The sequence below is a fragment of the Rhamphochromis sp. 'chilingali' genome (assembly GCF_963969265.1).
Source record: "Rhamphochromis sp. 'chilingali' genome assembly, chromosome: 15".
Taxonomy (NCBI): Eukaryota; Metazoa; Chordata; class Actinopteri; order Cichliformes; family Cichlidae; genus Rhamphochromis; species Rhamphochromis sp. 'chilingali'.
In genome coordinates this window covers 35221298-35234110 of record NC_137942.1, presented here as the reverse complement: position 1 = coordinate 35234110, position 12813 = coordinate 35221298, and the positions used below count along the sequence as shown (strand labels likewise).

The following is a 12813-nucleotide window of genomic DNA, read 5'->3' as shown; positions in this document are numbered from 1 at the left end:
CCCCGTCCGTCGGCTAAACGCTTGATTGAAACTTCAATGCGACAGTGACACCAAGTAGAATTATAAATGTCACATAGCCCCAAACATGTCTTTTTCAAAGCCTGCGGTGAAGAGAAAGGTTGGTGATGAGCACCGACAATTTCAGGAAAAGTGGGCAATGCAATATTTCTTTGTTGAGCACAGGGGCACCCCGACCTGTCTTATTTGCACAGAGAAAGTTGCGCTGCACAAGGAATACAATTTGAAACGTCATTACACAACTAGACATGCTGAGCTGGATGCAAAATACCAGGGAGACGAGAGAGCGAACCGGGTTGCCAGTCTTAAAACAGATCTACTGAGGCAGCAAGATTTCTCCAAGAAAGCAACCAAAGAGAATAATGCAGCAGTCGGAGCCACGTGGTTAGTGAGATGATTGCTAAAGCAGGGAAGCCATTCACAGAAGGTGCATTTGTCTAAAAGTGCATATTGCAGGCTGCAAATATAGTCTGTCCGGGAAAGAAAGGTCAGTTTAGCAACATCAGCCTTTCTGCCAACACCGCAGCAGATCGCATTTCTGACCTGTCAAGTGACATTTATGACCAACTGTGTGAGAAAGCCAAATGTTTCAGTGTATACTCAGTCGCTCTTGATGAGACCACAGACATCACCGACACTGCCCAGCTCCCAATGTATGTCCGTGGTGTTGATGACAGTTTTGAAGTGATGGAGGAGCTGCTCACAGTAATTCCAATGCATGGCCAGACCACCGCTCAGCAGATATTTACAAGCTGTGTGATGCCATTGAGAATGTTGGTTTGCCATGGAAGAGGTTTGTTGGAATAACAACAGATGGAGCGCCATCAATGACAGGGAGGAAACATGGACTGGTGGCACAAAACAAACTGGAAGAGGAAGGCGTGGAGGAGGCCATTGCTCTGCACTGCATCATCCATCAGCAGGTCCTTTGCAGCAAATGCCTGAAGTTTGACAATGTGATGTCTATTGTTGTGAAATGCATCAACCAAATCAGATCCAGGGGCTTAAAGCACCGAAGGTTCTGTGCTTTTCTAGAGGAAATGGAGTCAGAATATGGGGATGTGCTCGACTTCACTGAGGTACGTTGGCTCAGCAGGGGAAATGTATTAAAGAGACTTTTTGAGTTGAGAGCAGAAGTGAAGCCTTCATGGAGAAGGATGGAGTTAGTGTTCCTGTGCTAACTGATCCCAAAATGGCTCATGGACTCAGCTTTTCTTGTTGATATGACACATGAGCTTAATGTACTGAACAAGACGTTACAAGGCCAGGGGCAACTTGTCAGTGCTGCCTATGACAACGTGAGAGCATTCTCCACAAAACTGGCGCTCTGGAAAGCTCAGCTCTCTCAGACAAACCTTTGCCATTTCCCAGCATGCAAGGCACTCGTGGATGCAGGCACACCATTCAGTGCTGACGAGTATGTTGATGTCATTTTGAGGCTACAGGAGGAATTTGATCACAGATTTGCTGACTTCAAGACACACAGAGCCACCTTTCACATTTTTGCAGACCCCTTCTCCTTTGATGTGCAAGATGCCCCTTCTGTGCTTCAAATGGAGCTCATTGAGCTGCAGTGCAACTCTGAACTCAAAGCAAAGTTCAGGGAGGTGAGTGGAAAAGCAGACAAGCTTGGACAATTTTTGAGAGACTTGAGCCCTAGTTTCCCTCGGCTTTCCCGAATGTTCAAGCGGACCATGTGCCTTTTTGGTAGCACATACTTGTGCCAAAAGCTCTTCTCCACTTTGAACTTCAATAAGTCCAAGTACAGGTCCAGACTTACGGATGATCATCTTCAAGACGTACTGAGGGTCGCAACTGCTTCCTCCCTCAGGCCAAATCTGGCTCGGCTATGCGAGAGGAAACGCTGCCAGGTCTCTAGCAGCAAGGAGTAGGCAAGAGAAGCCATGTTCAGAAGAACAGTTCATTTTCTACAGTGTTCCATTCATGTTCAGAAGAAGGTTATAGAACTGTTAATACAGACATTTCAATCTAAATACAGCAGATATAGAAGACTGAAAGAAACACACAAGTTCACTGACTAAAAATATCTTATTATTGTTTTATTTATGTATTACAGATTGATTTATTTTCTTATTAATTCTTAATTTGTTTATTTATTTTTCATATTTTGTGTTAAAAAATAAAAAAAGAGATTTGAGAAGATTGGAATTTTTTAACCATGCCTTTCTTGTGGAAAACCTAATGCGGCCCAGCCTCACCCAGACTCTGCCTGCAGCGGCCCCCAGCTAAATTGAGTTTGAGACCCCTGTCCTACACCATAAATCAGTAAGAGAGGGTACGACCTCTCTCATGGCCCCAAGTGGTGTGTGCATGCCAGAGCACTCTGGAAGGCACACAGAGTCTTTACAGACTACTCAGGATCAAACCTCTATCATCATGCAATCAATTATACAACTCTAAGCATATATGAGTAAATATTTCTAAGCATAAATGACAATCAACAGTATAAACCTTACAGCTGGTTTTAATAACAGAATTCATTTGTTTCTCAAACGAGAAAGAGCTATCGAGAAACACTCCTAAATCTTTAGTTCTGAACTTTTCCAGTGGGCCAAGGTCAACATTATCTGCTAATGCTAAATAGGCTGCCGTTATTAACTAATGCTAATTTGATGTGAATTAGCATTATGCACTAATGCTAACACTTTTTAACAATGTGAGTAGCTAATGCTAACACTATTTCCCTTAACTTTATAACATTGTGAACGGCTAATGCTAACACTCTTTTCCCTAGCATTACAACATCTGAGCTGCTAATGCTAAGTAGGCCGCCATTAGCACCTACGTCTATCCATCCATCCATCCATTCGCTTCCGCTTATCCTTTTCAGGGTCGCGGGGGGCGCTGGAGCCTATCCCAGCTGTCATAGGGCGAAAGGCGGGGTACACCCTGGACAGGTCGCCAGTCTGTCGCAGGGCTAACACACAGGGACAGACAACCATTCACACTCACATTCACTCGCACATTCACACCTAGTGGCAATTTGGATTATCCAATTAACCTATCCCCACAAGCTGCATGTCTTTGGACGGTGGGAGGAAGCCGGAGTACCCGGAGGGAACCCACGCAAACACGGGGAGAACATGCAAACTCCACACAGAAAGACCCCGGCCTGATGGTGGAATTGAACTCGGGACCTTCTTGCTGTGCAGCAACAGTGCTAACCATCGTGCCACCGTGCTGCCCACCTACGTCTAATTTAAGGCAAATACGCATTAGAACCTAATGCTCATATCGTTTTCCTTTGCTTTATAGCAATGTGAGCAGCTACTGCTAAATAGCATTAGCTAATAACAGCAGTCTAATTTAATGCAAGTTAGCATCATTTGCATTATAACGATGTGAGGAGTTAATGCTAAGTATGCTGCCATTAGTGGCTAATTCTAATTAGGGGTGAATAATTATTACAAGCTAATGCTAATATCGTTTTCTCTTCCCTTTTAACAATGTGAGCAGCTAGTGCTAGGTAGGCTGAAGCTAGCAGCTAATGCTAAAGCTAAAGATAATTTGATGTGAATTAGCATTACATTAGTGAGGAGTTAATGCTAAGTAGACTGCCATTAGCAGGTAATGCTAATTTAAGGTTAATAGGAATTGGCATCTAATGCTAATACCATATTTTCTTGCTTTAACCCTTTAAAACTGGTCAGAGTGGGCACACTCCGTTTTGCGCAACTATTTTTAAATCCCGGTAGCACTGTAATCACGTGAGCTAGCGCAATAATTTTTTTTGCATATGAAACCTGAGGAGTTGTATTTACATCTTATGCCATCAGCTTGTCCTAGGTTACAGTTTCCTTCCACATATGCTTAGGACTCATATTGCTCTGCTGGAAATAGTTTATTTTGATGCATATGCTGTTATTTTGCAAATTTGCAGTATAATATTTATTTTCGTTTTTCCTGCAGTATATAAAAATTGGTGTATTTCAAAAATAAAACTATGAAGGCACTCAAAATAAATTTCCTGAGGTGGGAAACTATTTTGTGCAACTTTTTTGTATTTACAGTTTTGAGGGATAAGCCTCTTAAATTTCTCTAACTAGAAATATATGTTAAAAAAACAAAAACGATTTTCAATTTTTTTGTAGTTTATTGCACTTTTTTGCAATTTATGTAATTACTATGCACTTAATACATACATATTATTAAAATTTAGGCTGTAATGGTTGTATTGATGTATAGCAACTTGAAATGCTCCCAAAAATGGCTCTACAGCATGTAAAAATATAATATAAGCTCTGGCGGACTTGGTTCTATGGTAGGTCTAAACGGGTTAAATCAATATCAGTAGCTAATCCGATTGTTCAGTCTGACGTCAGGTGAAGTCATTTTTATGCATTTAAGAGCTGTGTTGAATTCAACATTACAAACTGAACATTAGAACTATCCTCTTCTCCAGGATTTTCCGGATTTAACATTTCAATATGACATTTCCAGCGCTTTGTTTTCTCTGCTCACAGACAAAACAGATACACGCATGTATATACAGCCCACGTCCAGCTCTGCATGCACTCCTGCTCCATTTCTATAGAGAATAAACAACGTAACACAATCATTCTCCATTGTTTTCAACTCAACCAGCTGCATTTAATGAAGGAGTTTGAATTTACTTTACAACAGCTGCTGTTGTTTCCTGTCTGCATTCATGTTCTTAACTGTACTCCACACATTCTGAACTGGTGTACCGTAATTGTCGGGCTATAAGCCGCTACTTTTTGCACAAGCTTTGAGCCCTGCGGCTTTTAGTCAGGTGCGGCTTTTCTATGGATTGTCCATGAGCGGATTTGTTTTGTTTGTTCCGCTGTTGTACGGCACTACGTTGCCTGGCGGAAGGATCGGGGTTCAAGAGCGGTATGTTGGTCACATGTCCATCCGTCAGGCAACGTAGTGCAGTACGAGGTAGCGCGAAAAACAAACTTCAAAGTAGCGCTACCCGTTCAGCTGGAGTCGTGGATGATGAGCGGCGATAAACTTGCAAAAAGCAAGTTATGCCCAACTCCACCGGTGGATTCTGACAGCGTGGAAAAGTGTGAAAACATCCACGATCACCAACAGATTTCGAAGGGCTGAATGCTGCATGATGGAGAGGAGGACACCGCCACGGCCCTTCTGAGGGTGTTCGACTCTGACACTGACAACGAGGATTTCTTTGGTTTTGAAAGTGACAACGAAAGAAAGAAGCTGAGAGTGGATGACGAAGCCACCCTGAGCCTGTTTGTTTCCGACACTGGAGAAGAGGACTTTGGTGGTTTTAGTGCGCAGGAAGATGGTGGTGAATGACTGACTTTTCTTCTTGTTAAAGCCGTGTCACTGCACCTGAGCCTAAAAGGTAGTCCGAATCTATTGTTCTGGTGTGCTGTAGGTTACTGTTATGTACTACATTTGTTACTCATTTATGAAGCACAGTACATGTTTTGTACTTGTAATTACCGCTACTTGTACATATACCTAAAAAGTTATGCAAATATGTACCCATAACTTGTTTTTCAAAATATTAATAAAAGGGGTGTGTCTCCAAACAGCCATCTCTTTCCTGACAATTCGCTTTGTGCATATTCTCTTACATATGATAAGTCAACATTGACTCACCTGCGGCTTTTAGTCAGGTGCGGCTAATGTATGTACAAAACAGGATTTTCCCCTGATTTTAGCTTGTGCGGCTAATATTCAGGTGCGCTCTGTAGTCTGGGAAATACGGTAGTTCTTCCTAAAGTACTGCAGTATTCCTGCCAGTACATCCTTTTAGTTTTCCTAACTGTTTCCTCTGATGCTCGTTGCTATTCTTTCCTCAATGCAAATTCATGCTAAGCTCCTTCATATCCATCCCTGTTTCTAAACCTGTAATAATTGCTTTAATGTGTCTTTGGCCTAATTATGAGTCTGTCCATATGTTTGTAGTTCCCCACTTGCTTTGGTTTCTTAGCTCTGATTCTCTCAAATTTATCCTTGAAATCATTTACTGGCATCTCTCCCTCTCACTCCCACTATCCCCAGAACACCAGAGTATTCATCTCCTGGTTTATCCTATGGCCTCTTTGCATTTTCTCCAATCATCCCTGTTTCTAGAGTCTCACCCCATCTGCAGGCAGTCCAAGAGAAACTGCCTCTGCCATTTTCTTCTTCTTAATCTTTGATTTTTCTCTTCACTTTCTCCATTGGGTCTTCTTAGACGCACTTTCCAGAAAGCAGCAACATTTTTTGTGCCCCATTTTTCAAATTGTGCATCTTACTTCAGCTTAATGTGTTTCCTGTTTTGTTTTTACACAGGTCATGTAAAAGAAATCCTACCAGAGACTCGACAAAGCTGAACTGAAAGACAGCACGGGCAATAAATCAGAGCAGCACAGAACTTAAGCTCATGGTCCATAGAAGCTGGGCTCTACAGGTGTACCAGGACAAGCTTAGTGTAAGTCCCTCGAAAAAGTTTCACTTGTGCTGTTTCGGTGTAAATTACTGGTTTGTTTGAACAATTTCATCAGCTGAACCATAAATACTCCAAAACAATTTCTTTGTGACTCAGTGTGATTTTTCATTTTGTAATATTAGCATGTCAAACTCTACATTCTCTACACAGATGAGAAATGAAGTGTATTTAATAATAAAAGTTATCTCTCAGAGACAAAGTTAGTGTCTCATTCAGGTCTGTATCTGAGTAGCCTCAGACACATGCAGTGCTCATATTTTCTGTTTTGTGTGTCACTCAGACCTCTTCCTGACAGCGGCAGCAATTTCATTTAAAGTCCCATTCACTGATACAGGCTGCTGGAGCTCCAACCAGGAGGGTACACACATGATCCAGGGAAAAAAATTATATATGGTCTCTTAGATAAATATTAAGAGGTCCTGTGTTTTACTAAAAAATCTAAGTAGTAAAACACAGGACCTTTGGGTTAGATATAAGGTGATTTGACAAATCATGTCTGTTGTAAATGAGTAAGCCATTTATCGACCTGACTCAGGTTTTAAATCATCATCAGAAAAGACTGAATCCTGACCTGAGAATTGTACACTTTGGACTCTCCACTGCAGAAAATAGAAGCTTCAGTCCTGAATCCTGCAGGTTGTTGTTACCCAGATCCAGCTCTGTCAGACGGGAGGACTGGGAGCTCAGGACTGAGGACAGAGCTTCACAGCTTCTGTCTGACAGGTTACAGCCACTCAGTCTGAAGAAAGGATGACAAGAAGACATGAAACACTTGTGTTAAAGTATATTCATGGTGCCATGAGGAGCTACTACATTTACAATATTTCAACACTGTTTCAGGACATGCTGGAATCCTTATTGCCTCATGTTACAAAAGACAAATGTGGCAGTTTAGTGTGATTTGGATGGATTCATTAAAAAAACAAAACATAAACACTGTTAATTTTTTCCAAATGAAATTGATTAAATGATGTTAATTGATGAAAAAAAAACCGATATTGCTTGATCTGACCTCAGCGTTTCCAGTTTGCAGTATTGACTCTTCATCCCAGCAGACAGAAGCTTCACTCCTGAATCCTGCAGGTTGTTGTTACCCAGGTCCAGCTCTGTCAGACGGGAGGACTGGGAGCTCAGGACTGAGGACAGAGCTTCACAGCTTCTGTCTGACAGGTTACAGCCACTCAGTCTGAAATCAAGGTGGAAGGGAGAAAAGATCAACCAAACAAATCAGAGCTTTATTGCTTTTTTGTTGTTTTTAAGCAGAAATCAGTGAGGTGCTGGTAGATTCTGTTCTTTTGGTTTATTACCCAACAACACACACATACACTAATATTTGTGACTTTTGTAATAGTAGCATTTACAATGCAAAGCAACAGCGATCACAGATTGAAGGGGCCTGAATAAAACCACAATGCAGTGATTTTTAAGATGACCTGTTCTTCCAATTTCCAACAACAGATTTCTCCAACCTTACAGTTAAAAATAATTCTTTATCTCATACTGAATCTTGGTGCACCTCCCCCAGTTTATTAAAATGGAGTGGTACTGAAGTTGCTGTAAGTGATGTGTGATGCCACTGATTTCCTTTCTGATCCAATACAAAGTAAAATTCAGGCTGGTATCTGCGATACTGATGAAAACTATTCCTTCAGAATCAATACAAGACATCATAAGAAAATATGATGTTTTGTATAACATAAAAAGCCTGAATTTTAAAATATTCAGTTAATAATCAAAAACAGATGTGACTGAAAATAATAAAACTGAGAAACATTTTATGGCCATTCGATCCTTTTACAACCATTGCAAGAGCTTGGTTGGCATAGCCGGCAATACGTTGGATAGTAATAAGTCCGGTGGGTGATGGGCTCCACCAGGGCTGCCCTTTGTCACCGATTCTGTTCATAAATTTTATGTTTAAAGGCTGTATCAAAAGTTCATTCAAGTTACAATATTGTGGTCAAAAGTTCTCCTTTTTTCTTTTATACTATACAACTACGCTGTCTCATGGTTTTAGGACATGGATCTGTCATGGAAGAAATCTATGACCACTTTTAATCAACATTTTAAAAATAAACATGATCACAGATTTACTCACAGAGCCTTGTTGGAGGCTTTGACCACTGGCAGCAGCCTCAGAAGAGCCTCCTCTGAAGCAGAGTATTTCTTCAGGTCAAACACATCCAGATCTTCTTCTGATGACAGTAAGATGAAGACCAGAGCTGACCACTGAGCAGGAGACAGTTTACCTGTGGAGAGACTTCCTGATCTCAGGGACTGTTGGATCTCCTCCACTAGAGAACGATCATCCAGTTCATTCAGACAGTGGATCAGATTGATGCTTTTCTCTGCAGACAGATTCTCACTGAGCTTCTTCTTGATGTACTGGACTGTTTCCTGATTGGTCTGTGAGCTACTTCCTGTCTGTGTCAGCAGACCTCGTAGGAGAGTCTGATTGGTCTGCAGTGAAAGACCCAGGAGGAAGCGGAGGAACAAGTCCAGGTGTCCATTTGGACTCTGTAAGGCCTTGTTCACAGCACTCTGGTGGAGAGATTGAAGTTTTAGTTTGTTAAATAATTTAGACCATGTAGAGGTTGTTTGTTGTTGTTCCAGCAGATTGAGTCCAGAGTTGATGAAGGTCAGATGGACATGAAGAGCAGCCAGAAACTCCTGAACACTCAGATGGATGAAGCAGAACACCTTGTCCTGGTACAGTCCTCTCTCCTCTTTAAAGATCTGTGTGAACACTCCTGAGTACACTGAGGCTGCTCTGATATCGATGCCACACTCTGTCAGGTCTGATTCATAGAAGATCAGGTTTCCTTTCTGCAGCTGATCAAAAGCCAGTTTTCCCAGAGACTCCATCATCTTCCTGCTCTCTGGACTCCAGTGTGGATCTGTCTCAGCTCCTCCATCATACTTGACCTTCTTCACTTTGGCCTGAACCACCAGGAAGTGGATGTACATCTCAGTCAGGGTCTTGGGCAGCTGTCCTCCCTCTCTGGTTTCCAGCACATCCTCCAGAACTGTAGCAGTGATCCAGCAGAAGACTGGGATGTGGCACATGATGTGGAGGCTTCGTGATGTCTTGATGTGGGAGATGATTCTGCTGGCCTGCTCCTCATCTCTGAATCTCTTCCTGAAGTACTCCTCCTTCTGTGGGTTAGTGAACCCTCTGACCTCTGTCACCATGCCAACACAGTCAGGAGGGATCTGATTGGCTGCTGCAGGTCGTGTGGTTATCCAGAGGCGAGCAGAGGGAAGCAGTTTCCCCCTGATGAGGTTTATCAGCAGCACATCCACTGAGGTGGACTTTCTAGGGTCAGTTAGGATTGTAGTTTTGTGGAAGTCCAGAGGAAGTCGACACTCATCCAGACCATCAAAGATGAACACAACCTGGAAGTCTTCAAAGCTGCAGATTCCTGCTTCTTTGGTTTCAGTAAAGAAGTGATGAACAAGTCCCACCAAGCTGAACTTTTCCTCTTTCAGCACATTCAGCTCTCTGAAAGTGAATGGAAATATGAACTGGATGTCCTGGTTGGCTTTGTCTTCAGCCCAGTCCAGGCTGTATTTCTGTGTTAAGACTGTTTTCCCAATGCCAGCCACTCCCTTTGTCAGCACTGTTCTGATTGGTTCATCTCTTCCAGGTGAGGCTTTAAAGATGTCTTCTTGTCTGATGGTTGTTTCTGGTCTGTCTGGTTTCCTGGATGCTGTTTCAATCTGTCTGACCTCATGTTCATCATTGACCTCTGCAGTCCCTCCCTCTGTGATGTAGAGCTCTGTGTAGATCTGATTCAGGAGGGTTGGGTTTCCTGCTTTAGCGATGCCCTCAAACACACACTGGAACTTCTTCTTCAGGGTGGATTTAAGGTTACGATGACAAACTGCAGCTTGAAGTTCTGAATGAGAAGAAAAATAAACACTCAATTCCAAAAAGAACTAATCTTTAAAACATGTTGCTCCATCTTCCATCTCTGGAAAATGTCTCATTTATCCAGCAGCTTAAATCTTTAGATAAATCCTCTTACTGCTCTGCAGACGGTCAGCCAGCTCCTCCTGCTTCATTCTCCTCAGGAAGTCCACTGTGATCTTCACAAACGCCTCTCTGCTGCTGCTCCTCTGACTCTCTAAGCATTCTGGGTAATCTGGACTCAGAACCTTCTGGATCTTCTTCAGCTCGTTCTTCACAAAAGTGATGATGTTGTCCTCCAGCAGCTGGAACAGAATATTTATGAATGAGCCAATCAGACTGAAATCATGGAGCCAAACATCAGATCCATGTTGGACACACTGACGATCCACTGGTCTACAAAGAGCAGCATGGAGATGACTGTGAACAGAACAGATGTAACAGTAGTTGTTGTACATGTACAGACCATAAATATGGAGTCCAGCTGTGTTTGATGCTGCTGGGCAGACTGACCACTGGGAACCTCTGAGCTCTGCTGCTCCACTCTGTGGAGGAACCATGAAGGATTAGATCAACACAGGATAAAGATCCAGGAGTTTCTGCTCAAATAACTTCATCTGAATCAAGTCTGTCAAGTTTTAAACTCTCAGATTGTGAACATATCAGTAATTTTCAGTCTGTTTTCATGGACGTCCTTTCAGTGGTGATGTCAGGGATGATTTTGAAGAAGCTCATCAAACTGAACCATCAGCAGATCACTGCTCCAAAACCAGAACATGATCCGAGTCTCCCTCCACCACCAGAACACCAGCTTTACTAACGTGGTAGATCAGTGTAGTACAGATCAATAACTGATGAGTCATTTGATCAAAATCACTGAGTGCTTCACGTCTGACCCTCTGATGCTTCTGTAGACATTTTGCATATTTAATGAATGTCTGACAGTTTTACATTCATTCTATGAACACAGTGGAAATGTTGTGTTATAGTCTCCATGTTGTTTCCAGCATCATAAATTCTTAAGTTCAGAAAATTAGATTCTTTCTTCACAGCTGAAAAACAACAACATTTATTCTCTATTGAAATCTGCATCGTCCACTCCAAAGGTCACAATCTGAAGGTAACATCTGGATTTCTTCCCTGTGATTAACTCTGAGCATCAGTATGGTGGGATTTATCCACTACATCCACACCACTGTGGTTCAGTGTTGTCCTGATGGAGTAACAGCAGCCAGTATGATCCAGGCTTTAGCTGCTGGGTCTCTGTGTGACCTCTCAGACTCTTTAACAGATCAGACACAAAGAGAATCAGAGCAGCTCTGTTCTTTAAAGACAAACATGAACCCACTCAGGTCACACTTTCCCCACAGATATGAGCATCACTGTCCTCAAACAGCAAATGACCAAGTCGAACATTTGGATCTTTTCTCTTTCATTGTTTTCTTTTTAATGAATCTTTGTAACAATCTGAGGATGTTTCAGGTCATATTTATCCAGGAAACACAAACATGTCAAGGAGTCATCACAGCTCTCTGACCTCGTTGCTCCAGGTTCACCACTGAAGTCTGGATTTAGCTCTTTGGACCAGTCGCTCCTCACAGACGGACAGCTGGACCCTGCAGACTGTGACCTCTGACCTCTGCAGACACAAACATGATTGAAGCAGCTGTGATGACACAGACTGCAGATAATGCAGCTGTTTCCTGTCAGTAACATCCTCTTAGATTAGAGTTCAGCTTTTTACAGGAAAACTGGACAAAACTGATTTTTGTTACAAACTCATTTTCATTTCCTCTCAGCTCACAAACACAGTCAGACAATCAACCAGAGTCAACACTGATTATAATGTCAGTGCAGAATTATTTCTGTTACTCAGTGAGTTCAGCTCTCTGACCTCGTTGCTCCAGGTTCACCACTGAAGTCTGGATTTTGACCTTTGGACCGGTCACTCCTCACAGACGGACAGCTGGACCCTGCAGACTCTGCTCTGTCCTCCTCTTCCTCCATCATCATCTTCAGTCAGTCTGAGAGGTAAACCACAAACACTCAGTGAGTTCACATTAACAGGAGGAACTGAGTTACAGTCGCTGACCTCTGACCTGTCATGTGACCATGAAACCAGGTCAATGTGTCTGTAGGTTCAGTCATCCAGGTCATGTGATCTAAGGAGCTTGGAGAGAAAAGAGACGTCTTTAAGTTTCTGGAAGACGTTTCATCTGAGAAGCTTCTTCAGCTCTAAAACCAAACGGTGGAGAGTCCCAGATATTTAAACCTGAGAGGGAAAGAAAGCATGTCGCTGACCCACCACTGATGTTATTTCAAGGAGGAAACTGAGAGCCTTTGCACCAGGAGCACAAACATCAGCTCCAGCAATGATCCACTGATGTGTTTTTATTCCATGTATGAATGTTGTTATTGACAGAGATGACGTTTGTGT

At 42.4% G+C, this 12813-nt stretch overlaps 1 protein-coding gene across 1 annotated transcript in view; it reads right to left on the bottom strand.

The window, feature by feature from the left end:
• The window catches only part of LOC308410915 (protein NLRC3-like), a 17782-nt gene extending 5385 nt beyond the window's left edge, over positions 1-12397 (bottom strand). Inside the window, exons 1-7 of the mRNA XM_080904595.1 lie at positions 12271-12397; positions 11914-12015; positions 10843-10921; positions 10495-10681; positions 8565-10365; positions 7479-7652; positions 7038-7205 (exon numbers count right to left, since the gene is read on the bottom strand). Coding sequence (XP_080760721.1) covers positions 7038-7205; positions 7479-7652; positions 8565-10365; positions 10495-10681; positions 10843-10921; positions 11914-12015; positions 12271-12389 — 2630 coding nt within the window. The 5' untranslated portion in view covers positions 12390-12397. The remainder of the gene's footprint in view (positions 1-7037; positions 7206-7478; positions 7653-8564; positions 10366-10494; positions 10682-10842; positions 10922-11913; positions 12016-12270) is intronic.
• Positions 12398-12813: the final 416 nt, after the last annotated feature.